The sequence below is a fragment of the Canis lupus genome, chromosome 16, assembly GCF_003254725.2.
Source record: "Canis lupus dingo isolate Sandy chromosome 16, ASM325472v2, whole genome shotgun sequence".
In the NCBI taxonomy this organism is placed as follows: domain Eukaryota; kingdom Metazoa; phylum Chordata; class Mammalia; order Carnivora; family Canidae; genus Canis; species Canis lupus.
In genome coordinates, this window is record NC_064258.1 from 19,328,578 (window position 1) to 19,354,835 (window position 26,258).

A 26,258-nucleotide genomic window follows, 5' to 3' on the forward strand; every position below is an offset into this window, starting at 1 on the left:
GGAGATACCTCTCCACAATTACGCGGACCTCATTCAATCAACTGAAGGCCTTGGGATCAAAAATGGAAGTTTCTATAAAAGGAATCCTGCCTCAAGACCAGCATTAGCTCCTGCCTGAGCTTCCACTGGCTAGCCTGCCAGAAGGGTTTTAGATTTGCCACCCTACAGTCTCCAGAGCCAATTCTATAAAGCCAAACTCCTTGGATCCACTGGAGAGCCCTGGCTGGCACAAGAGCCCACGGGGCTATTGTGCATTTGGATGGATCGTTCTGCGTGAAGTTTCTAGAACAATGCCCTGGACACAGCAACCATTCAACAGATGTGACCTGTCATTATTTCTATGTGCCAGGGACAAGACATCGTGTTCCCTGTCTTTGGGGACTCTGCCTCATGTGCCCTATGCCCTCTCTCCAGAGGCTCCAGGAAGGTGAGTGTACATGAGCATGAGCCAGGGATGGGGGAAAGCAGGAAAAGGGGTGCAGGTGAGGGGTAAGAGGCCCCAGTGAGCTGGGACACAGGGCCAGGAGACTCAGGGAGAAGGTGAGGACAGGGATTGACCCCCAGGCTGCCCCCAGCTCACCCCCCAGCTCTCCCCCCAACCCTTCCCCTGCCTCCTGTGCCCCTGCATCCCCAATTCACCTCAACTGGGGTCACCCCTCCTCTGGTCACGTGCCCTCCTGCCATGTTCTCAGCTCCTCTAACTGCCTCTTATGCCTGCTCTGAGTCCCAGCCACTGCCACCACCAAGGACGATACTTCCAGACCCAAGTGGGATGTCCCCACCCTATCCTTTCACACTCTTCCACCAACAAAGGGAGGTGGACGGAGGATGGACACACTACCTGCTGCCACCCGGCTCCTCTGGGGCTACCCTAGAGGATACCTGAGGCTGGGACCACAGCTCTCCCTCACACCAGGAGATCACAGGCATTGGCGTGGATAAGGAGGAATGGAACCTGTGCAGGGCTGGTGTGACAGCTGCCATGGAGAACAGTGTGACAATTCCTCCCAAAACTTCAAAGTAGAGCACCCCCTGACCCAGTGACCCTACTGCTAGGGGCACACCCAAGGGAATGGAAGGCAAGGTCTGGAGGAGGTAGGTGCCCACCTGTGTCCACGCAGCATCACTGACAGAGCCCGGAGGGGGAGACAAGTTGAGTACCCATTGGTGGATGAGTAGAGACGCAAAACGTGGTGTAGTCACGTTGTAGGATATCACACAACCTTGGAAACGAAGGCAGTGCTGCTGTAAGATACAGCTCCGGTGAACCTGGAGGACGTGGCGCACAGTGGAATAAGCCAGCTGCCGTGTGGAAATGCTGTAGGACCCCACCCACATGGGCTCCCACAACTGTCAGACCCACAGACACAGAGCAGGTGGGAGCACTGGGGCTGGGTCATGGGGCTGGGGTTTCATGGGGATGAGGCTCCAGTATGAGGAGATGCAAAGGTCCTGGGGATGATGGCGCTGAGGACTGCACACGGTTTGAATGTGCCTGGTTCCTCAATGTCCTTTTAAAAAGGTCAAGATCGTAAGTCTTGTTATTTTTTCCACAATAAAAAAAGTGAGCCTCATTTTAATAGCACATGAAGTCAGAGTTCAGATCAGATGGGCGATTCACTGTGTAACGTTTTCCCTCAGAGCGCTGTTAGAGAGCATGGATACTCCTTAAGGATTTGAAAAGAACAGCCATTTTCTGAGCAATATTAGCCACCCAGAACTCAAATTTGCCAAATGCAAAAACTTCCTTTTCAGTCTTAGATTTTACCATTTTTGGTACAGCAGAGCCCTGGTGAACCTTGGGTTCTCACAAGTCACACAGAAAGGGAAAAGTCGGGGAGCCCAGCAATCCAGCAAACCTGAGCGGCTGCGGCTCTGGGTGCAGAGGACATGCTCAGAGGAGATGGGGTCAGGGCCCTTAATGCCTCTCAAGCTGACCTTGCTGCCAGGGTTCCACCAGGCCCCTAGCTGGGCGTTGGGAGGGCCACTGCGTAGCAGTGGGGGCCTGGGGTGCGGGCAGCCCCAGCACGGCAGGCCCTGGGCATGGGCACGCCTTCTGTTTCCACCCCTGCATCCACCCCTGCATCCACAGTGGGCCTCAGGCCAGCCAGTGGCCAACCTTCCCTCCCCAGCTGCACCCTCATGGCGTAGACATCGAGGGAGATGTCTCAAGGTGTATCCAAACACTTGCAAACCTGTGAGTCACTCGTGGCAAAACCTGATCTGAATGGAGGTGAGGCTTCTTCTCATTGGATCCCACAGAACATGGCTTTCCCTTGCCACAAAAGTAGCAACACGTTTCCTTATGGGGCGCTGTCGGCATCCACGGCCACGCAGAGTACATGAACCGTGCTACCTTTCCAAAACCAAATAAGTTTTTTCTTTTTTTTTTAAAGATTTTATTTATCTATTCACGAGAGACACAGAGAGAGGCAGAGACACAGGTAGAGGGAGAAGCAGGCTCCCTGCAGGGAACGTGATGCGTGACTCAATCCCAGGTCCCTGAGATCACAACCTGAGCCGAAGGCAGACGCTCAACCGCTGAGCCACCCAGGTGTCCCCAAAATCAAGTAAGTTCTGATCTGAAACACATCTGATGCCCAAAGCTCTGGGTCAGGAACTATGGACCTCTAAGTATCCCCCTCAGGAGACTGGAGTAGAATTCATTCATCATTCAAATACACATACAGCACAGCAAGTCTCAAAATATGATCTGCAGATCCCCAGGGGACCCCCAGCCCTTTTGGGAGGTCCACATATGGCTGTTTGTACACTGATACTGAGCCACAATCTACCTCGACACCTGCAGACGTGGGCACAGACATGCGAGCAACCCAGCAAAGAGGAGACGGGTCCTCTCTGGAGGGCACCCATGGGCACGGTGCCTTTCACGGCCACGCGCTCTCAGTTTTGTAAAGGAAAAAAGAAAAAGCCAGTTTCACTGAAGGATGTCCTTGAAGAAACAGTAAAAAGTGGTTTCATTAAACCTAGGCTCTTGAGTACGTCTCTTTTTTCCCATTCTGGGTGAAAACAGGGGTGGCTGGCATTCACCGGTGCGGTGGCTGTCCAGAGGACGAGCTCTTGTTGACTGAGTTGTGAGCCACACGAACCACTTTTCGTGGAACTCCATTTTATATGAAACAGCATCTGACAGACAGACCGTGGTTATTCAGACTTAGATATTTGACAGATATTTTCTCAAAAATAAATGAACTGAGACTGTCGTGTCCAAGAAAACAGGAGTGGTTGCCAATAATAAGATTTGAGTTTTCAAATGAAAGACAAAATCTTGGAAAACTTGTATCCAATACCACAAGCCAGACAACTTCCCATGACTTATAGAAAGAGGTCTCCAATGAGCTCAGTGGTGAAATGACAGGTGGGATTTTGTGGTATTGTGTGAGGAGAGTGGCAACATTCGGGATCCCTGGGTGGCTCACCCGTTTGGCGCCTGCCTTCAGCCCAGGGTGTGATCCTGGAGTCCCCGGATCCAGTCCCACGTCAGGCTCCCTGCATGGAGCCTGCTTCTCCCTCTGCCTGTGTCTCTGCCTCTCTCTCTCTCTCTCTCTCTCTCTCTCTCTCTCTGTCTCTCATGAATAAATAAATAAAATCTTAAAAAAAAAAAAGTGGCAACATTCAGAAGAACTGCCTAACCCAGAGAATGAGTATTTTCCAAATGACCAGTGAACGATGGCACAAAATCTTTCATGGGTAAAAGATCCTCTCAAATTCAAGATGGTCCCATAGATTTGGACGTCATGGAGTATGAAATGTTCATCGATGTGGTTTCAGATTCCATGCTGTAACTAACCTGTCAGAAACTACCACTCATTGAATTTTGGTGTAGTATTAAGGAAGGATGTCCACAATTATCTGACCAAAAATAAAAACCCCAAACACACTAATAAAACATTCTTCCCTCTTCCAACCACCTGCCTGTGAAAGGTTGAATTTTCTCCATAGACTTGAACCAAAGTAATGGATTGCACAGCAGAAATGGGAACCCAGCTATCTTCTATTAGTCAGACATTAAAGTGTGTAAAAATGTAAAACACTACCCTTCTGACTAATTTTGTTTTGTTTGGGGATACACAGGAAATATTCAATGAAATATATTATTTAAGTAAACATCAAGAGGGTTTTTGTTATCATTGTCAGTGAATCAACAAATATGTTAAACACAGTTGTTTCCATTTCTAGTAGGATAAATATCAGCGGGTATGATCCAAACAAAGAAAGCTCTTTGGGGCCCTCAGTAATTTTTAAGACTATAAAGGGGCTCTGAGATGAAAGCTCGAGAGCCCTGGCTGGGTGTTGCTGCGTGCCAGCTCCTCTGGCTGGAAGGAGCTGAAGCTGCAGGAGACAGGGCCCCACCTGCCTGAAGTGTGTGTCCCAGAACGGCCCAACACGTAGCCCTAAGTGCCAGGAAGACCACACGACTGGATCCGACGCTGTTTTAGACACATGGCCTCATTCTGGGCTGTCTGTATCCCGGGATCGGGGATGTTCCAGCCAGAGGAGACAGTATCCCCTGGGGGGTAGCTTGGGTGGCAGAATTTGTAGGGTGCCCAGGCTTGCAGAGGAAGGCCAGCAGCCTAACTGCAGGTGAGGGAGGGGGCTCAGGCAGTCACGCAGGGCCCTGAGGAACCTTTACACAGTTGTGTCTCATTCTCCGCATTCTTGGAAACCACTGGTATAGCATGTAGCCGAAGGACATGAGAGCATCCGATTTGCACTTACTTGGGCTCATTCAGACTGCAGGGACCAGCAGGGGTAGAAAGCCGGTCAGGAGGATCGTGCAGCTGTCCAGGTGGGATAAGAAACGGCAGCAGAGGGAGAGGAAGTGGTAGGAAGGAGGAACGGTGGGATGGAGCTGCAGGCAGCAAGGTCAGGGTATGGCCTCTGGTACATGGAGGAACCAGCACATCTCTTGGAGGCTTAGCCAGAGAAACTGGGTGAACTGGGGGACATGAGAAGGAGCAGGGGAGGCAGGACTCAACCCATCTATTTGAACTGATACATTTGAAATGTCTATTAGACCCCCCCAGTGGAGGCGGCCAGGAGGCAGTCAAGTAGGTGCATGAGTGTCATGCTCAGAGCTGGACAGAAATCTGGATTGTCATCCGCACAGTGATGGTGATTAAAGCACATCCCTTCAGAGCTGCTAGGAAGTGGTGTTAGTTGGTTGGGTTGGTTGGGTGGGTGGGTGGGTGGATTGCAGCCAGCATGGTAACAGGGGAGGCTTCCTTCCATAGAGAAGGACGTTTCAGACTCATCTTTTCTTTTTACTCTTGGCCGCCACAGCTTTGGGAAGTCTCCAAATGTCAGAGCCCCTCTTGTGGCTGGGGGCAGGTCATCCGGAGGGGGGAGTGGGGGATTTATCCTCTGGAATCTGGGGAAGGGAGAGCCTCAAGGGGCTTCCCAGCAGGTGAGAGGGAGGAGCGGTGGCAGTTGAATGGGATCTGAGGGGCACAGGAGAAAATGCAGTTTTTTCCTGGGGCAGGAGTCTCTCCGGAGGTGCCCTGTCACTGTGGGACAGAGAATCATCAGAGACGTAGATGGCGATGGGCACTGCCAGTCATGGTGCCCAGAAATTGTTAATGTGGCCACATGCAGATACAGGTGACACTTCCATCCCAGTACGTTTACTGCAGTGACCACGACACCTGTGATGCTTTCTGCCAAGCTCATGGAGTAGGCAGAAAGGAACGAAAGGCTTTTCAATATTAGGAACAATTAAGGAATCACGGTTTTAGATTATTTGCCAAAGTGGCAATGGAGGGACTTCTGACAACTTGACTTCTAGGGCCCTAGAGTATAGAAACTGAATCCCAAAGATTACAGGTGGAGCAGTTGTGAAGTACGTGGGTGCGGCTGTTTGGATGGAGCTCAAAGGAGGCCAACAGAAAGAAGTGTGGACTGGCTGGACCATTGTGGACTGAAACAAAGTTCTTTTCAGGAGAGCTAGTTTGAAGATTATGATTTTGACTTTGGAGGAACAAAGGTGATTGCAGTGGAAGGGTTCACATGCAAAATTCCTTAAATGAAAATTACTGACTTTGAAACAAAGACACAATTGCTGCCCTTCTGTCCTCCTGGGTCCCTGTCCCCCTGAGCCACACCACCAGGTTCTATCAATTCCTGCTGTGTCTCTTCTATTTCCTATCCTTAAGTCATTTAGACTTCCCTTGTCTTTGCTGGGCCAACGCCCTGCCCCTAAACTCGTTTTTTAAATAGATGCCTGGACCCTCTGCTTCAGTGATTCCCTCCCTGGGCCCTGAGGATGAGAGGGGTCACTGGGCCAGCCGTAATCCTTTCTAACCTCTGACCTCTCCTTCCTTACCCCACCCCCCTCACCCTGCATCCCTTCCCACTTTGCCACTGCTCCCCCATTTAAAGGTAGGTGGGGGACGGCTTCGGGCCAGGACTGCAGCCTCCTAAGACACCGCCGCCAGATCCACTTGGTGGAGATGGGGAGCATGGCGGGATGGGGGGGCTCCCTCCGCCGGGGCGCTCTCCGGGCCTGGCACCCGGGCCCAGAGGCCACGCTCCTCGCTCCTCAATGGGGCGCACACGTGGGTGCCTGCACCCCCGCGCCAACTACCGGAACACCAAGGAGGCAAGGACGGACTTTGATTTACAGGTGGGAGGGGGGTAGGAGCCAGGCCACGGAGACTCGCCCGCGGACCTAACGGGGTAAATGTTGGGTGAGCGCGCCCAGGGTCCCCGGGGTACGCGGAGGGGTCACCGCGGGCAGGCGGGGCGGGGCGGGGGGGACACGCAGTTCCAGGACGCGCACCCCTGCGAGCGCCACCCCTTCGCGGAGTCCGGGCGAGCGGCTTTGAAGTCGCTGCCTTGGCTCCCCCGACCCCGCCCCGCGCCGCGCGGAACCGCCGAGCCCGGGCCGTGCCTGCTTTGTCGCTAAGCGCTCATTGCAGCGGCTCATTGGACCACGTCGGTGGGGCGATCGCAAGCCCTCTGATCTGTGAGCTGCGGAGAGCTCACGGCTCGTTCACAAATCCGCGCCCGGGGCCGCCCTCGCTGCGCCCAGCCTGGGGCCCCGCGCCCCTGCTCCCGCCGCGCCCTCGCCTCCCCGCGGGCGCCCGGGGCCTCGCCAGCCTCGAACCCGGGAGGTGAGGGGACCGGCTTTCACCTCGAAGGAAGAGCCCGAAGCTGAGAAGTCCGCCCCAGGGATCCGGCCTTGACTCCAGGGCCCTCGCTGTCGGGCCCAGAGTCTCACTGGGCCCGAGTCCCCGCCTCTCCCAAAAGCAGAGCGTTGCTGGGGTGCGTCGCCGAGGGCCCACTCCGAGCCTGCGGGGGCGCGAGTGTAGACCTCTCTCGGCCTCCGCGGCCGGCCCGCGCGGGAGCCACAGCGCCCCCTCCCTCCCTCTCGGGGCGTGGCGGGGCACCTGGCCAGTCACAAGGAGTCACCCCTAAAACCGCGCCTGCCCGGGGCTTCGCTGCTTACTCTGATGCGCAGGCGGAAGGGGACCCCCGGACGAAATCTGCTCCGGGGCCTCCTGGGGGTCCCGCGCTGGAAGCCCCGGCGAGGGACCCCTCACCCCACCCGACGCTGCAGCGAGAGAGGTGGAGGAGCCGCGCCCCCGACCGGGGCGGCCACCCCTGGAAGGGAGAGCCCGGGTCACACTCGAGCGAGCAAAGGCCCGCGCCCCCGCCGCCCCCGCCGCCCCCGCCTCCCCCGCGCGCACCGCCGGCTCCCGCCCCTCGGCCAGCTCCGCGGGGCCCGCGCACGACGGGAGGCTGCAGCGCGGGGCGCCCCACCCCCGCCTCGGCCGCGGCGACCGCTGTCCCCGGGAGCGGAGGCCTGCGCTGGCCGCTGGCCCGAGACGCCTCCAGGCCCTTCCGGGGTGCTGCGGGGCGGCCCTTCCCTCTGGCTCGCGGAGCAGGCCGGCGCGCGCGGGCCCCCACCCCGCCTGGAGCCTGCAAGCGCGACGCGCCCGGGGTCCCGGAGAGGGAGCTCTCCGCGCGCCCGGGCCGCAGGCAGGCGCCGCCGCTCTCCTGCTCGCGCGATTTTCTGTTTTCCAGGAGTTGTTGCCACCGTGGAAAGGAGGTTTCCGCCCGCCGGGGAAGAAAGGCCGCACGCCCGCACTCGGCCGTCTCCAGCCCCGGTGGACGCTCGCCTTTGCGGATCTTCTCGATCCTAAATCCATTCCGATCGCTGGCTGCGGAGCCTGCCCCCGGAGTGGGGCGCCCGACCGGTCCACCCTTCGTTGTACATTCTGTTTTTTTCAGGGCTGAGCTGCTCCTGGCTGCTTTGCACGAGGAGTTGCTGGACTTGTATCTGCAAATATAACAGAAAAGCTGTCACCTGAAGTGTGCCGTGTTTGCGGAACCCGAGCTGTGCCCTCCGAGTGTGTCTGCCATGCCGTGGCACCAAGCCTTCCGGCCGGCCGGCAGCCCCAGACCACTCAGCCCCAGGCGCGGCTCCCACGTCTGTACCCCAGAGGCCCCAGTGCGCCCGGGTCGGCCCTGGCAGTGCCAACTGAGAGCCAAAAGCAGGCAGTTAATTAGAGCAGCTCTATCTCCTGTTCCTGGTAGATGGGGAGGTGTAAATCCCAAGGAATTTAAGGGCATTAGCTGCATATGTGGGAAATCCTCGCTCGTATCCCATTTCTGTCTCCCAGCCTGTGCTAATTCTCCAAATGGCATAGTCTCTGGACTTTGCCGGCATCACAGAGGCTGTTGTGTCTTAGGGGATTATCTGATATGAGACACACACAAAATCCTGAAACTCCATAACATAAAACACAACACAAAGGCCTGTGGAGGAATGGAGTTTTTTGTGTTTTTTGTTTGTTTGTTTGTTTTGTTTTTGGGGTTTTTTTGTTTGTTTTTTGTTTTTGTTTTGTTTTGTTTTTTGTAGAGGAACGGAGGGGATGGAAGAGTTTTGGAAGAGAAAGAGAGCACTTCTGCCGTGTGCCCTCACTTTCAAACCTCGCTTTGTGAATTCTCCCTAAGTGGAGTAGAGGAACTGGGGTGAGGGAACAGGCAGAGGCTAGCGGGGAGGTAGGTTCTGAGAGTGTCCCCCAGCCCTAGCAGGACCATCTATCCTTCAGAGGGGCTCAGGGGAAGGCAGCTCACCCCGAGAAGTTACTGAGAGCAGGCACCCAACTGTGCAGGGGACACCGTGCCTAGCCCAGCCTGCCCAGTCAGCAAGCTGGGGCAGGAGCCTTTGTGCTGGTGAAGGGCCACCCCTCTTCCCACCAGGGCTCTGCTGCACTCAGCACAGGAATTTACCAAAGTGGGACATACCTCCCTAGACCAGACATTTCAGAATGTTCACCAATTAGATACTGAAGCTCAAGAGGTGACCAATGTCGTTGAAGTCTCTGAGAATGTATGAATTTAAATCACAAGGTACTTTTATGATTTTATATCAAACTACAGTGTTCTATTTAATAAAGGGAAAAAAAACTAACTAGAACAGTTTTTAAAAAAATCCTCCCTCCCTCAACTGAACAAGTGCATAGCTCTACATAACCCTCCTCCTCCCCAGTAAGGTGCTCCTCAGCCCCGTATATTTGAGAGCGATCATGTAGACATGTTCTCCCTGACATCAAATCAGATTCCTGAGCCCATTTGTTTCTCTAGCTGTAGGTAGATTGACCAGGCTGGATCCAGGCACTCTACGTTAAGCCTAAACTTGCGCAAAGTTCTGAAAATCTCTAGCTACTCAAACCATATTTCCAAAAACAGCATAAAGTCAGCATATGTGAGTTTATGCTCTGCTAGCCTATCCGTCATTACCTGTGGCTTTTAGGGAAAGAGATGGGGAAAACCCTCATGCTCCATGAGGAGAAGCAGGTGTCGTGGGAGTTCCTTTCGAAGCTCTTGCTTTCCTTCCAAAGGTCAAAAGGAAGACACTGGGTAGATATTTGAAGTTCTTCCCCTGTTTGTAAGCAATCAGAACGTTGGAGAGGGTGGCTGGTTTCCTCCACTATTATCCTTTTACATGTCTTCTTGTTTTGCTGTGCTGAGACAGCTCCAACCATGAGTGCCGCTCTTCAAATTCCTTTGCCAAACCAGTGTTACCCATTTTCCTCTGGGTTACTTGGAATGTGTCACTTTCTTCTGGTGGCTGCGATTCTCAGGGGACACATTCTTTACAGTAGAGGCATTAGGTCATGGAACAGTCTGTCTGACCCTCAAATGTGACGCTGCACAGGCTGCTCTGGAAAAAACAAAAACAAAAAAAACGTCCAAGCCAGACCCCAGAGGTGTGATTGCTCTGGAGTATAATTGGGCCCCACTTCCGGAGGGGTCCAGATTTGACTAGGATTAGGAATGGCAGTGAAACAGGTTGAGATAGCAGGAAAGGGGCCTCCAGGGTGCAAAGTGATTCCCAAAGAATCCCCAAGTCAGTTCGCTTAAGCCACGAGTCACCTGGCCATGGAGAAAGTCAAGGGAGGGTAGGCATGGGCCAAGACGGTGTTCGGAGTTCGGTGTGAGTTCGGCAGCACTAGCACGGCCAGCCTACACATCCCCCTTTAGAAGCTTCTGTTTTCAAGAGAAATGAGGTTAGGGACGCTTTGTGCACCGTAGTCTCTAGCTCTGGAGATCTGCCCATCCTCTACCCATCTCCCCGGCTCTCCCAAGCTAGCTCTTGAGCTAAGCATCAACATGAGGACCTCTCCCTGTGGTCTGGACAGGACAGTGTTCTCCAGTGGGGGTGTCTCTCACACTTGGTACCCTCTGACACCCAGGGAGCTTTTGCTGAACACAAGCTGCCACTTCTCCAGCTCTCCAAGCAGAGACCAGGCAGCCAGCGCTGCCTGCAGCCCGGTGTGGCCCTCCTCAGCCCAGCCTCCCTGGCCACCCCCTGCCCACCAGGCTCTCCGTGGCACCTGGCACTGCCTCTGGGGAGCTGGATGACCCTTGTTGGCCTGGGACAGGGAGAGGCGTGAGGCCTGGAGCATAGGACCCAGGAGCCTGGGTGCCTCTGCTCCCTACCAGCTTCAGCCTCTCCCAGGCTTTGCCCCTGCTGTGCTTAACCCCTTCCTTCCTGGGGTTACCCAGCTGAGGCCCCTGACCCCAGGCCCAGCCTCCACAACCCTGGGCCCCAAGTTTGCCGGCTGGATCCATAGGCCAGTATTTCCCTTGGAGGTGAGCACCAACAGGCTCCCTTTGCCCGCTGCCCCACCCAACCCACCCCCTGCTCCCGGGGCCCCTTCACTTAGACCTTTGTCTGCGGGCCTGGAATGGCCACGGCACCAAGGGTAGCTGTCCGGCTGTCTGGTGGTCCGGCAGGCTGGGGACGGTTCTCTCTGCTCGGCCCAACTTCCCCAGCTCAGCTGGTCTCAGGGCCCAGGGCCAGGCCGTGAGGAGCCAGCTCTCCACCAGGGGGGTGCAGGGGCCTCCGGGCTGATTTTGTTGGGGTCAAAGTCTCACTGTCTGGAATTGTTGGGCATCTCCACCAGCCGAGTGGCAGGGACCCCTGCAAGCGAAGGCTCCTCTCACCACCTTTGTTTTTTCCCCAAGTGTCCTCACACCCACCTAGACAAGTGTGGGAAGTGAGAGGACAACAGAGCTGCCAGAAAAGTCACCCTCCCCCAGCCTTCTTTTAGGGGGGAGAAAAAGGAGGCTGCATCTGCAGCCAGGCACCTAACCTCCACAGGAGCGCTCCTGCCATCGGCTGCCAACCGCAGCCATGCGCCAGCTTTTATTTGTGATACTAGTGTCTCTATTCTAAATTGACGTGTCTGGAAGCCCTTTCCTTTGGATGCTCTTCCCTGGCCCGTCTTTGTGCAGATAGCCCGGGAAGTACGGAGGTAGTTCTCTGAAAGTGGGTGGTTTGAGGACGCTCCCCTGCACCTGCGAGAGTGGGAGTATTCGAGCTTCCTGGCCTCCGCCTCACTTTCCACCAGGGACCAGACAAACGTCCAGCGGTGGCTCTCTGGCCAGCAGTTCGCCCACCGAGAAGCCGACCGGAGTGCAGCGGTGGCCGGCAGGGTCAGGCAGTAGGGGGTGCAGGCCCGCGGGGCAAAACGGCTGCAGGGCAGGCATCCCCGTGCTCCACGAGAGGGACTTGCAGATGCCCCACCACCTCCTCCCCGCCCGCCATAAAGCACAGCCGGGCTGGTGTACCGGATTCCGCAGGAGGCCCAGCTGGACCTTCCTGAGACAGCTTGTTGCGACACCCATGTTGTAAGATTTAGAATTCCCTCAACTTGGGCAACTTGGGCCCAGATTCCCCTGCTCCCTGCCCCCCTGGCCCTTTGTATGGTGCTCACTCTCGAGGGGCGCTGTTTTCGGGAATTATTGTCATGTTTGCGTTGGCTTTGGGGGGCCTGATACTCTAATTATTTCTCACCATATTCCTTCCTTTTTGCTCTCTTCCTGCTGCTGCACCTCTGGCTCCCCTCTCCCAGCCTTCTTCCTCAGACCAGCCTGACCCTGGAGACCTGGTGTCCAAAGGTTGCTGCCCACAAGCAGGCTAGGTTTGCCTGGGGATAGCGTGCTGCTTTTCAGACTTCCTGTTGCAGCCATAAATATGGGTCTGGGTTGCAGGAAAGAACACAGTGGAAGTCCAGCCCGTGGGCTCGCTTAATGCTAAGGCAATCAGAGGCAAAGTTTCCCCCAGAAATTAGAAAATATTTCTCAGGAGACGGCCTAATTGATTTTTCATGGGACAGGTGGAGAAATTAACCTGGGATGGCTTTGCAGGAAGCAGACCAGCCCTGGGCCTTCCCTCCGCTCCCTCCGAGTTCTGAAGACCCAAAGTAATTGGACATTCCCTGGATGGTGATGATTAGGGTTCTCAGAGTTGCAGGAAAATTTCCCCGAAAACCATCAACACAAGTGGATAGGGTATTCCCTCAAACCTCACCAGCCCCATTTTCCTAGGGGCAGGCAGACTGTGAGGTTTGATTTTTTTTTGAGACCCAGGGAGGGCCCCTGGCAGTTACGTACCTAGTTGGATAACTTGGCAAGGACCCCTCCAATAGGAGGAAACAGGGGCGAGGGAGGTAGTAGATGTGAGTCACCCCAGGTGAGAATTGCCTTCTCTACCCTGTTTGAGTCTCACAGAGGATCAGTGAACCTTTCCATCTACCTCCGGAGCCTACAAACATGCAGTCCACCTTTAGTGGCCAGCTGACCCAGCCCATCACCTTCTCCTGTCCCCCACCGAGGTACCCCCTCAGAGGGTTAATTGGCCTGGGAACAGAACGCTTGTAACTGCTGTTTCTTCTCCCCCACAGGCCTGCACTCTGGAGCTTGCAGGGAGTGGACAGAGTGGATAGGAAAGATCACAGAACCTGGGTATGATGGGCAGAGAGTCCAGTCAGGCTAGGGTGAGGCCGTCAACACTCAAGGTGGCTCGGACACCCCACTGCCACAGTCGAGAGGGCCGCTTGCCGAGCCTGGCAGTCCCCCACTGGCAGCCCCGGGGCTGGAGCTGCTCTGCAGTGGGCCTCAAAGCTCCAATGCGCCTTTCTCCCTCCTCCTCCCCATCCCTCCTTCCACCGGGAGTACTTTTATTGTGTCAGGCTCCTAAAGCCTTGGAGCCGTCCTCTCGGAGGCTTCCTGAAGTTTGCAAATCTCCATAAAAATGCATTTTGATTGAGGGACAGCCAAGCTTAGGGGAACAGGGATGTTCCGTGGGGTATCTGCAGCTGGGGGAGGAGGGAAGAGCAAACCGGAAGGAGCCTAAAAGAGGAGGGGGAGGCGAAGAGGAAACAGAAGTTCAAGGTGGACATCTGACAGGACTGGAGAGCAAATTTAGAAAGGCGTAGAGAAAAAAGGGGGAGGAGTGCGGAGAAGGGAACTGGAGCCCTCAGCCGTCCACCCCCTGTTTTCCCGAGGAGGAACTCGTTGAAGGGATTTTAGGACAAAGAAAACGAGGTGAAGGAAGGGCCTGGCAGCCAGCCCCTCGGTGGGGGTAGAGATGTGGGGGTGGGAGGGTGGTCTGAGAACCCGCGGGGCCACGGCTGCCCCGGGGTCTTCTCTCTGGATGGCGTTGAAGCTTTGACCGAATCGTCAACCCTCCTCTCCTTCCCAAAACAGAAGATTCAGGGCGAACGTGCCGTGCTCCTTTACGGCTCCTTCCCACGCGGAGCCCCGAGTCCTATGCCCGCGCTCCTCGGGGTCTACACGCAGGCTGCACGAGCACCGGCGTTCCCGGGTGGAATCGCGCCGTATGCACGCGCCTCCCCGCTCACGCACACGCACACGCACATACACATGCACACTTACAGGGAGTGTCTACGGGAGGAGGGTCCTGCGCGCCAGCTCTGCGGTTAAGTCAGGAATCTGCCAGGTTACCAAAGTCAAGTGTAAGTGACAGTTCCCCCTCCGCCAGCAGGAAAGGAGACTACAAAAGTCCCTTTGTATGTCGGCAGCTCATTTAATATTATTTATGCATTTTTGTGCAAGGAATTGTGGGATTTTTCCCCACGGTAAACAATATGGAAATGTTAAAAATAGCAATCTTCCAGCGCGTGTCCGCCGACGCTCGCCCGGATGAGCCGGCGGGGCCGCCGCGGGGGCGCCGGGGGCCCGCGAGCCGAGGGACGGCCGGGGAAGCGCGGGCGAGCGCAGGCAACGCGGTCGCGGGCTCGCGGGGGCCGCGGCGCCCGCACGCGGAGCCCGAGGACGCGGCCGCTTTAAGGGGGGGAGGGGCGGCGGCGGGGGGAGGGGCGCGGGCGGCTCCTGTCACCGAGCGGCCGCCGGCGCGTCACGTGGGCGCGCGGCGCTGCGGCCATTGGCCCGAGGCACGTGTCCAGGAGACCGGCCCGCGACGTCACTCGAGGGGGCTCTGTTAAAAATAAGAACAAAAATCCAGAGTGAAAGTGTCTCAGGTTGCGCCGAGCGCCTGGAAGCCGCCCGAGCCCGCGCGGAGGCCGAGGCGGCGAGGGCGCGCAGACGGCGAGGGAGCGGGGCCGCCCAGCCCGGCCCGGCCCGGCCCGGCCCAGCCCGCGCCTCCCGCCGCTCCCCCATGCGCCTCGGGCCGCGGGGCTCGGCGGGGCTCGGCGGGGGCGCGGCCGCACCCGCACCCGCACCCGCACCCGCACCCGCACGCCGGTGGGGCGCCCCGGCCCGCAGCGGGGCGGCGGCCGAGCGCAGCGCGGGCCCGCGGGCCTCCATGTGCGTGCTGGCGGCGGCGGCGGGCGCGCTGACCGCTGGCGCCCCGCACCCTCGAGGGCCGGCCGGGGCGCGCGGGCGGGGGCGGCCGGGCGGCGGCGGCGGCCCGAGCGGGCCCGGGCGGGCGTGAGCGCCGGGGAGCGCGCTGCCTGCATGCGCGCAGCTCCAGCCCGGGCGGCCGCGGCGGCAGCAGCACCGGCGGCGGCGGCGGCGGCGGAGGCGGCGGCGGCGGCGGCCGCGCGCGGAACCGGCGCGCAGAGCCGCGGAGGAGCCCCGGGTCCCCGCCGGCCCGCTGTGACCGTCTAGCGCCCGGCGCGCGGCAGAGACCAGGACCCCGCTCTGAATCGCCGGCGTCCGCGCGCCGCGCCACTCCCGGTGTCTCCCGACTCGGCTCGTGGATTGGAACGTGGCTCCGCTCCGAGCGCGGCCGGGGACTCGCAGGAGCCCGGCCCGGGCCCCCGCCGCGCGCGCCCTCGGAAGCCCCGGGGGGTCGGAGCGGGAGCCGGCCGCGACAGTCTCCGCGCACCGCGGGCGGGCCGAGGGCTGGTTGGAGGGGGGCCCCGGAGAGCCGATTCGGGATTTGTGGTGAACAGCATGGAGGAGCATGACCCCAAGCCCAGCGAGGCGGCGGCGGCGGCGGCGGCGGCGGCGGAGGGGCAGGGGCAGCGGCAGCCGGAATCCAGCCCCAGCGGCGGCTCGGGAGGCGGCGGCAGCCCGGGCGACGCGGACACCGGCCGCCGGCGGGCTCTGATGCTGCCCGCGGCCCTGCAGGCGCCGGGCAACCACCAGCACCCGCACCGCATCACCAACTTCTTCATCGACAACATCTTGCGGCCCGAGTTCGGCCGGAGGAAGGACGCGGGGACGTGCTGTGCCGGCGCGGGAGGAGGAAGAGGCGGCGGCGCCGGCGGGGAAGGCGGCGCGGGCGGCGCGGAAGGAGGCGGCGGCGCGGGCGGCGCCGAGCGGCTCCCGGGGTCGGGCCGAGAGGCCCGGCTGAGCGCGCCCGGGGCGCCCGGGGCGGGCGGGCCGCTGCCCGGCGGCGGCGGCGGCGGCGGCGGCGGCGGCGGCGGCGGCGGCGGCGGCGACTCTCCGGGCGACGGCGAAGGCGGCTCCAAGGCGCTCTCGCTGCACGGCGGCGCCAAGAAAGGCGGCGACGCCGGGGGCCCCCTGGACGGGGCGCTCAAGGCCCGCGCCCTGGGCGGCGGCGGAGACCTGTCGGTGAGCTCGGACTCGGACAGCTCGCAGGCCGGCGCCAACCTGGGCGCGCAGCCCATGCTCTGGCCGGCCTGGGTCTACTGCACGCGCTACTCGGACCGGCCTTCTTCAGGTGAGCGGCAGGCGGGGAGGCCCGCGGGGTTGCGGGAGGCGCCGGCCGGGGACTCACCCCGAGGAAGAGACGCCGGGACGGCACCCCCAGCCCCAGCACACACAAAGACGCACAAACAGGGACGTTGTGTGCGCCTGACGCCGGCCGGGGCAGCGGCCCGAGGGGAGGGGGCTCGACGGAATCGCAGGGGGGTACAGACCGCTTAGAAAAGCAGAAGCGACAGGATTCTCTCTCTCCCTCTCTTTCTTGGTTTTGGGGCCACTCCCCAAAGTCCCCGGCTCTTCTCTCCCCGGCCTGGAGTTTATTTGGTGAGACGAGAGGTGGGTGGCTGCAAGACTGGCCTAGAAGCTGGACTCAACAATTTCTCCGTCCTTCCAACTCAGTAGAGACCCAGGACCCATGCCCAGCTCGCCCCAACCCAGTTATCCCAGAGGAAGCCAGAGAAAGAAGGAGCGAGGCTTCAGACTCTTCCTTTGGCCTGGGCTGGGTGTGTGTGTGGGGGGGGCGGGTTGGATAGAAGTAGGGAAGGGGTGTAAACAGAGGTGCCCTTGGCCCGGTGGGGAAGCTCAGCACCCCGGCCGATAAGACGGAGGCCCGCAGCCCCCCCCCCCAAATAAAGGACCTGCTTGCAGAGGTTTCCCCGGGCAGCTCCAGGGAGGAAAGAGCCAATTTGGGCCGGGTGGGGTGCAGGGGCCCGCGGGGGTGTGCAGAGGTTCTGGGTGTATTCTCCATAGATCTAGGTTTGTAAAAGCTGAATGCATGTCCTGATGGAAATCCTCCGTTGCCTGAGATGGGGTGACGGGGCGGGGGGGGGGGAGGTGCTGCAGCTGCAAACCCGCCATTAGGAGCGGGCTCCATTTGTCCCCAACCGGCGGCCCCCAGACCTCCACTGTTTGGCGGGGGTTGTTTACCCAAATCAGCGCAACCCAGTCGCCCCTGGGCCGACTTCCCGCAGAAACCCGTGTGTGTCTTTCCAAGGAAATCCACATTTCTCCCGCTAGATCTGAAATTTGCTCCATTGTTCTCGCCTCCCTCCTTTGTTAATATTTAATTAACATAGAGGCTCACAATGCAGCCAGCGAGGAGGCTCGGCCCAGCTTTGTGCGGCGGTCGAGTGGAGGCCGCGTCAGGCCCGGTGCCCGCGGGAGCCCCGCAGCCCGGCCCGGCCTCATGGAATCCCCGACTTAAACCCATAAGGTAACATGTGTATTTCTGGGCCTTTTAGAAAGAAGCAAGGCAGAGAGTTTTCTTTGCTGAGGTTTGCTTCTGTTGCTGCAACTCTTAAGTATTTCCGTTTTGAAAGAAAATCAAAGAAAGAGAACTAAAAATCCTGATTTTAGGGAAATTTTGTTTCTGCAAAATGCCGTGTATCTTCTTATGGGCCGGTTCACGTGTGCAAGAGCCCTCGGGACCGGAGGGGATGGAGGGTAGGGAGCGTGCTGCCCGGGCCGGGGAGGCGCAGCACGGGCCTCCCGAGAGCACAAGGCCGCGCTCCGGTCGGAGCAGGGCTCCGGGAGCCACCCCAGCCTTCGCGCACCCAGGCAGCCTCTCCAGCACAGCCCTCCCGCCGGCTCGGAACCAGCGCCCTCGGCTTCTGCGCAGCAGGGGCGGGGACGGTGGGCGCGCTCGGGGTGGGTGGGGGCGCGGGGCTCGGTGGGGGTCTGCTCTAGAGTCTGGAAGACCAGGGGTTTGCACCCAATGGGGCTTGGCGCCCCGTCGCCGGCGCCCCCAGCCCGTCTTCCCGAGTGTGGTTTTCCCGGAGCGCGCCGCCGGGCCGACGGGCAGGGAGCTCTGGCTGGCCCACACCCCTGGCCCGAGCAGCCCGGGTGCATTCCGCGCCCTCCAGGTCGGTTCAGCAGCAGCTGGGGGGGCCTCCGGCGAGTTCCCTCTGCAGCCGCTGTGCAGGGTGGTGGGGCTGTCCCTTGGCCCTGCTGGCTGGGCTGGTGGGCATGCTGCGGAGACCTGGGGGGTTCTAGCTGCTGGAGGGGTCGGGCAGGGGTCCAGCCTCCCGCCATCAGCCTCTAGGGAGGAACTGGGACCGGAGCTCCCCAAAGTTGGATCACTGTACTGAGTAAGAAACCCACACATGTGCAGCCTGGCCTCCCTCCCCTAGCGGCCTCTGCAGTCTCTTCCCTCAAAGACACCTTCGTGGGGCTGAACTTCGAGACACCAACAATAAAGAAAGGCTTGGCTCTCCTCTCTGCTCCCCTCATCCCGGCCTTTCCAGATGGCTGGGTCCTAGGACCTGTCCCAGACCAGCCTCCAGTGGTGCTGGGCGGAGAGGGTGCATCCCAGCAGGAGGAGACCCTCTATGCAAGGTCAGCTGGGCTCCACTGTGGCCCCCACTGGGGAAGCCCGAGTCCAGGAGGGGGTGCCTGTACTGGGAGCCTCAGTGGGAGGTGGCTCCGTGGTCCTTCCCCATCCAGGAAAGGAAGGATGTGTGTGCGGTCTCCCCTCTGGAAAGGAAACAATGAACTGGGACCCACAAGGCCAGTTAGGGGAGGAGAGAGGCCAGGGTGGAGGCAGACCCCCTTACTGCCCACCGCCCCTGAGCCCTGAGGGTATCAGCCCCTGGGGGCATCCGGTGCTGTTCCTGAGCTCCTCCTGCTGCTCCCGCTGCCTGCCCCTCCTCCAGCGTCCCTCTTCCCCCTCCTGCGCCACCCAGTCCTTACTCCTGGACAGAAAGACGCCATGCTAGGAAGTTTGGGGCTTTTGCTCTCCTGTAAGACTTTCCCTTTTATCTGGAGATCGATCTTTCTCTTTCTTTCTTTCTTTCTTTCTTTCTTTCTTTCTTTCTTTCTTTCTTTCTTTCTTTCTTTCTTTCTCTCTCTCTCTCTCTCTCTCTTTCTTTCTTTCTTTCTTTCTTTCTTTCTTTCTTTCTTTCTTTCCTTCCTTCCTTCCTTCCTTCCTTCCTTCCTTCCTTCCTTCCTTCCTTCCTTAACCTTATGCAAACTCTAGGCCACATGTGGGGCTCAAACTCTGACCCCCGAGATCAAGAACTCCAGGCTCCCTGCCCTGAGCCAGCCAGGCGCCCCTGGAGACCCTCCCACTAAGCCTGCCCTGTACCCGCACTCAGCCCCTTGCACCCAGATTTCCTCGGCCCACCTCTGGCTTTCCACCCCTTTCGTGGGGTGGGTCCTTGAGGCTGGAGAGAGCAAGCCCGGCATGCCAGCGGACCCTGACCAATCGGGCGCCTCCCTCCCCAGCCCCTTCGCCCCTCTGTTGCTCCCCCTTGAGTAGGCAGGCAGGCCCCAGCCCTCCTAACCACCGTGTCCTCTGTCCACCGTGCCCACCCAGGTCCCAGATCTCGCAAACCAAAGAAGAAGAACCCCAACAAAGAGGACAAGCGGCCCCGCACCGCCTTCACGGCGGAGCAGCTGCAGAGGCTCAAGGCGGAGTTCCAGACCAACAGGTACCTGACCGAGCAGCGGCGCCAGAGCCTGGCGCAGGAGCTCAGCCTCAACGAGTCACAGATCAAGATCTGGTTCCAGAACAAGCGCGCCAAGATCAAGAAGGCTACAGGCAACAAGAACACGCTGGCCGTCCACCTCATGGCACAGGGCCTGTACAACCACTCAACGACCGCCAAGGAGGGCAAGTCGGACAGCGAGTAGGGCGGGCGGGCCCCGGAGTCTGGTCTCAGTCCGCGCTCAACAATGCAATAATTTAAAATCATCAAGGGCCAGTGTATAAAGATTATACCAGCATTCATAGTGAAGATATCGTGTATTAGCTATGGTTCTGCAATATTCTATGTATATATAATTTACAGGTGGTGTAAAATCCAAAATATCTGACTATAAAGTATTTTTTGAGTTTTTCTGTGTTTATGAGATTATGCTAATTTTATGATTTTTATGTTTTGTTTGCGAAGGGGGCTGCTTAGGGTTTCATCTTTTCTAATCCCCTAGGCTCCGTTGTGGGACATGGGACACTTTTATTTTTTAATTTCAAAAGAAGAAAAAAATTAAAACAACTTGCTGAAGTCCAAAGATTTTTATTGCTGCATTTCACACGACTGTGAACCGAATAAATAGCTCCTACTTGGTCTCTGAGTTCTGCCACTTCGTTTGTGTGGGCTCAGTGAGGACAGCAGGAGGGTCTGCGCCCCCAGCCCTGGCCCCGGCCCAAGTGGGGAGGGCAGGGGCCCTGGCTGGGCCAGGTGACCTTTGGGGTCCTGGGAGGAGTGTGCGGCCTGGGCCTGGCTGTGGTCAGGAGCGCACCCCCTGGGGAACCCTGGGTCCATAGTGCTGGGCCACCCAGGCCCCCAGCCTCACCCGGCTCCCCTCCTCCTGCCTTCTCTCTGGGTGCTCCTCCTCCTCCTCCTCCTCCTCCTCCTCCTCCTCTCTTCCTTCTCACCAAGGCCTGGCCAGCACCTCCCAGCACCTCTCTGTGTGCTTCTGTTCTGTCTGTCGTGTCTGTCGCTGTCCCCTACCAAGCCGCCTGCCGCCAGAGCCAGCCCTCTGGCCTCCAGGCCCCACTTCAGGGATCCCAGGCCAGTGGGCCCAGCCTGTGGCGGAGACCAGCAGTGGTAGAGCTGCCCCTCAGCCCTCCGAGCCCCGGGAATCTCCTGCGGCCCCACTGGCTCACCAAGGCACTTGCATGGGCCCCAGAGGTGGCTGAGGTCTGCTGCCTCTGGACAGGCAGAGAGCTCCCGAGAGGGACCTGCTCTTTTCTTCCTTTTTTTTTTCTTCCCTTCCTTTTTTTTAAAATTTTTAAAAATTTTTTTTTAGTGGCTGCCTCATGTTTTGGAGAGCATTCTTTCAAGTTAAATATGTGTGTGTGTGCATAATCTATGTACTGCGTGTACGCACACACGAGCAAATGTGTATGAGTCCATAGTTCTGGAACATGTGGCTACCTTGATTTTTAATGGAACTCAGAATCCTCCAGGATTGAAAGGAAGGAAGAAAATATGTAAATAATCATTTCTTATCACTTTTTGTCTTTTCTTGTTTTTTTAATATACATTTTATTTTTGAAGGTGTGGTACAGTGTAAATTAAATATATTCAATATATCCCCACCAAGTACATATATATAAACAAACACATTATCTATATATATAACTCTGCACTGTCTCCTGTCTAGTGTATGGAAAAAGAATCGTGTCCAAATGTCCATCCGCAGCCAGGACAGCCCAGGGGGTGTGCCCATGGCTGAGCCAGACCCACGCTGAACCCCTGAGGGCTGAGGTTGAACTTCTCTCTTTGCCTTAAACCTCTTTATTTCACTGCGATAATAGTCTCACTTTGTACATACTAGTGCAAACCTTTTTAAAAAGGAAACTATAAAAAGAAAAGTTGTAATTTAAAAATTCTGTGAATAACCATCTGCTGCTTAGGAAACTCAATGAAATGATATGCCTTTTTAGCAGGAAGCAAAGTTTTTTGGTTTTTATTTTTTTATTTTTATTTTTTAGTTTATGAAACGTGCATTTTACAGTCCCAGTATCAAATATTTATAATCTTATGAGAAATGAATGTTTCTATTTACAACTGTGGTTATCAGCATTGTGAACATTCCCCTTGCATTTTTTTGTGTGTTTAAATTCTTGAAAGTTACATTAAATAAAAAAAAATCGCTTTATTGTAAAATATCGGATGTCCGAGGTGGAATGACTAGTTGTTCTAAGTGTGTTTCTAAGTCCAGCCCAACTGCTCTGGTGCTCCTGGCCTTTGCTGCCATCGGAGCAGGGAGGTGAAAAAAAAAAAAAAAAAAAGAAAAAAGAAAGAAGACGCTTCAAATATCCCCTGTGTGAGCATAGAACCACCAAAGTAATTGAAGTACATTTCTTTACCAGAAGGAACTGTTTAAAAGTATGGTACTATTCCATAATTGCATAATTGTTGAAAATCCTACAGAAAGCAACAGGTGGCCATCCTCCCCACTGTTCCAATGGGAGGGACAGAGACACTGGTCCCTTGGGGAGGGCTCTCCTCTTTTGTTTTTAGCCCCCAAAGCAAAGGACATGGACATATCCCAAGGCAGATGTGGGGAAAAGGACAGACTTAGCCCAAGCTGACCAGACGACTCAAAGCATCCATCCGGATAGTGTTTTGGGGAGGGTGGTGAGGGCCAGTGTGGCCAGGCAGGATGGTGGAGTGTACCCTGGGTGCCCAATTGGTCTATGTCCAGACTCTCCTGCCTTGAAAAAGATTGTTCTTCCAGTAAAAGAAGCTCAGAGACTAGTGAGGATCATCTGCTGCCAAAGGAGACCTGGTAGGCATTTTTGGGGTCTACATAGGCTTCCCAACGGAAAGCTGGGCCTTCAGGCAGGAGAGGGGGGCTGGCTGCTCCCAAGATTTGCAAAGATGCAAGGAATGAACAAGAGAGAGGCTCTGGGGCCCTAGCTGCCCGGGCCCAGGAGTGCTCCAGGGTCATTGTCAATGGGGTGTAATCACTCAGGCAACCCTAGTGTCTCTCCCCTCCCCCTGTACCATTCTGAGGATTCTTTAGGATGGGGCTTCTATTACCTAATTGGCCACTCTCTCTTTTTAATAAAAAGACAGCATAACTACACAAATCCATCTTTCTTGTTCTTTTCATCAATTCACAAATCATAACATTGTTGAGGGGCAATGCGCGGTTTTGTAAGGTAATGAGTTCCCCATCCTCAAAGGAGTGCAAGCAAACGTTTCTCCTGCAGTGGCATAAGGAGTTTTTCTTTTTTGTTTCTGGTAGGGGTTTGGGCTGAGTGAACCCCCAGACCCTCGAAATGCTGAGATTCTGGTCTTGCTCCTATGTTTATTTGAAAATTCAGCATAGAATCCAAGTGTGAGACTCATGAAGAGCCACCGTCTCTCTCACTTAGCGGCAAGTCGAGCCCAGAGCCAGGCCTGCAGGGGAGGCAAGGCTCCTTTCTGATTCCGACTCGGGAGCCTGCTCCGTTCCTCCTGGACTGGGGCCTACCGAGCCCTGGACCCTGACCGGGACCGCAGCGCCGCCGAGAGTTGCTGGAGCCTCCCGCTGGACCTCAGCCAGACTGCTGCCCCTGCGGAAGGCCAGTCGCACGACGCGTTCTTCGGGGGCAAGCCCTCCTCCTTCCGGCGCAGGCCTGCCGCCCCCCAGGCCCGGCTGAGTCCACAGTCTAGGCGGGCCTGCAGGTGTGGACAGGGGTGCGTATTGCTGCCGCGCGCCCCAGGTCCCATGGGGGCGCCAGGTAGAGCGGCCGGGCAGGGCCCCTGAGGGTTCAGAGGGTCTTCCTCTAACGCCTGCCCTACGTGGTCAGAACCTGAGGGTCTGCCCGGCCCGAGGGTCCCCCCCGTGTGGACCCGCCCTGTGTCTTTTTCAGGGGAGACCAGGAAGGAGCCGCGCGGGGACACCAGTCTAGGCTCCAAGGGTTCTCCTTGAGGGAAAAGGTGACAGGGCCGGGGCTTCCAGCCGGCGGGCGCAGGTGTGCGGGCGCGCGGCGCTCAGGGCGCCTCCGCGGACGCCGGATGCAAAGACGCTCGGGGCGCCCGGAGGCGGGGAGGCCGCGCGCGCTCGCGGCGGCTCCGCGCCGGGTGGTTCGGGCTCCGGCTCCGGCTCCGGCTCCCGTAGAATCCGACCTCCGCGCCCCCCGCCTGCCCCCGCGGCGCCCCGGGCGGCCCCGGGACGTCCCGGCTCCGCCGAAGCCTGCCGCCTGCTGCAAGGAGCGGCGGCGGAGGCCGGCGCGCGGGCTCGGCGACCCAGGGCCGGGGCGCAGCGCCCACTGCCCTCTGCTCCCACGGCCGCACCCGCCCGGCGCCCCGCGAGCCGAGGGAGGTCGACTCCGGGCCCCCGCTCCAGGCGGGCTCCGTGGAGCAGCCGGCCCGCGCCCGAGAGCTGCGGCCTGGGGACCGAGCGGGCGGGAGCGCCCGGTGCACCCGGGCGGCGGACAGTGGGGCGCGTGGGCGTGTCGGTGACCCCGGCCACACAGTCAGGCTGTGAACTTAAAACGCTGCACTGTATTTTTGCTGCCTGCCCACGGAAAAGAAAAGGCCGTTCTTGAAGTCGCCTGAAATGTAATAATATTCATTAAAGTGGCTCCTAATTATGAGATTTAATCAGGCGTGGTTCGCAGTGCTTGGCGCTGGCTGGTGAGGCCAGGGATGACGCGTTACTATTATTGTTGTTGTTAGCAGGGTTCTCAGGCGACGGAGTGCCGCCACCTCTTCAGTGTGGGAATTTGGGGAGCCCCGAGATGGAGGAAGGGGGGCAGAATGACTCCAGAGCCTGGGGGAACAGGTGTGGCCCAAGCCTACTGCCCCTGTGGACCAGGTCCGGTCAAGGCCTGGGCAGCAAGCCTGGTGGAGGCAGGGGACCCCCCCCACTCCTAGGCCCTCCATGTCCCTCAGGGACACCAGGGCTGGCTTTCCGGGAAGGGGAGCCTTAGGTCCAGAGCCCAGGACACCTCCCCCCTCTATAGGGGGCCCCCCTTTCAGGGCTGAGCCCCACGCTGTGCTCTGAAGCAGGAACAAAGAGTAGCCAGATCAGCCTCCCGGGTGCTTTTCCGTCCCCTATGCCTGGAAGGCGTCCCAGAGAGGCCCCAGCCCTGGTGCCCCAAAGGCCAGGAGGGAAGAGGAGCCGAGGGTCCAGAGGGCTGCGCCTCTGCTCGGCCTGTGTCGCCTCCTCCTGCACAGAGCGGGTCGTGGGCCGCAGGGCCTCTGGCACCAAGGGGTGCTCTGTGGGGCCGAGGAATGGTGGGGATCACTGCGTGCATGGACCGTCTGGAAGAGTCAGGGCGGGCCGCCGCTCATCCCCATCTGTCAGGCTGCGAAACTTGGCCGTGCGGTCGGTCGGAGCGCGCTGCCTGCGGAAGGGGCCGCCCAGAGCCTTTCAGCCGCGCCTTCGGGGTTCTCTCCTCCCGCCAAGTCCTTTGTCTGGAAGGGGACTGTCAGCTCTGCCGCCTTTGCTTGCCTCCTCCTTCCCCCAACCTCTACCCCCTCCGCTAACTGCCCTTTCTTCCCTCGGCTTTTCTCTCCTCCTTGGATGGGTAATCACAGGCTCCAGCTGCCAAGCGCGCTGCGAGGAGTTGCTGCCCGGGTTCTGTGTGTGCTGCCCCTCCCAGCAGCAGACTGGCGCTTCCCCCAACCTCCCCAGACCGGCCCTGCCCTCTGGCGTCACTTAGTGGCCAGGGGCGGCTCCATCCCACTTTTCCCTTTAGGCCAAAACTTTGTCCTGGGGTTTTTGGTAGCTGTACTCTCCCACTCCTGTTGACAAAATGTGTGTCCTGGCAGCTGGCATTTCCTTGGATTCAGGCAGTGGGTGGCGGGGGCGGGGGCATGGTGGGATCATGAAGCTCTTTGCAGAATTCTACTACCACCAAGACCAATCCCCCTTTTGTATTCCTGCAAGTAAGGTGCCCCCCAATAAACCACTTAAGTTATAACTCAGAAGTCTCAGCTTATCCCTTCCGATGTTAAAACATCTGGCTGGAAGTTGGGAAAATCTCAATCCCTCAAAAGATGAATATGCTGGCTTCCAAACATCTGTTTGTTTGGGGATTGGCTGAAGCCAGCAAAGAAAGCAGTGGGCTGAGCTTGCTGTCTGTGGCCCAAACGTCTGTGCTTCCACACGTGGGCCCGGTCAGCTCGGGGTTCAGTTTTTCATGTAAACACGGAACATCACCCAGCACAGAAAGGAGTGTCCTACAGTGAAGGCACAGTTTTGTAACTGTCCCCCCACCAGCCAGCCATTCATCTCTCCAATAGCAAGAAAATCTACCTAATGGGCTTCCCCGTGGAGTTTTTTCTGCCAGGGAAAATGAGCCTAAAGCAACTGGCACAGAACGGGGCTCTGGAAGTGAGAGGTTGCCTTTCCTTGACACTTACACCCGTGCTGGGCTCGGGCTGTGCCATTCCTGATGG

At 58.0% G+C, this 26,258-nt stretch overlaps 1 protein-coding gene and 1 long non-coding RNA gene across 2 annotated transcripts; one reads left to right on the forward strand and one right to left on the reverse strand.

The window, feature by feature from the left end:
- Window positions 1-7,996: 7,996 nt before the first annotated feature.
- On the reverse strand, window positions 7,997-14,478 carry LOC112671828 (uncharacterized). Its single transcript, XR_004805792.2, has 3 exons — window positions 14,215-14,478; window positions 9,769-10,192; window positions 7,997-8,302 (listed from the first exon to the last, which is right to left on the reverse strand). It is a non-coding gene; the product is annotated as an uncharacterized LOC112671828 (long non-coding RNA).
- A 929-nt stretch (window positions 14,479-15,407) lies between these two features.
- On the forward strand, window positions 15,408-22,027 carry EN2 (engrailed homeobox 2). The gene is made up of 2 exons (XM_025451730.3): window positions 15,408-16,429; window positions 19,727-22,027. The coding sequence occupies exons 1-2, from the start codon at window positions 15,697-15,699 to the stop codon at window positions 20,041-20,043; spliced, it is 1,050 nt and encodes a 349-aa protein (XP_025307515.2). The 5' UTR covers window positions 15,408-15,696; the 3' UTR covers window positions 20,044-22,027.
- Window positions 22,028-26,258: the final 4,231 nt, after the last annotated feature.

Bases quoted from the DNA above. Each gene is read 5' to 3' on its own strand.
- EN2 (XM_025451730.3), top strand. From the start codon at position 15,697: ATGGAGGAGCATGACCCCAAGCCCAGCGAGGCGGCGGCGGCGGCGGCG. The intron at 16,430-19,726 runs GTGAGCGGCAGG...GTGCCCACCCAG, and splicing joins CTCGGACCGGCCTTCTTCAG to GTCCCAGATCTCGCAAACCA.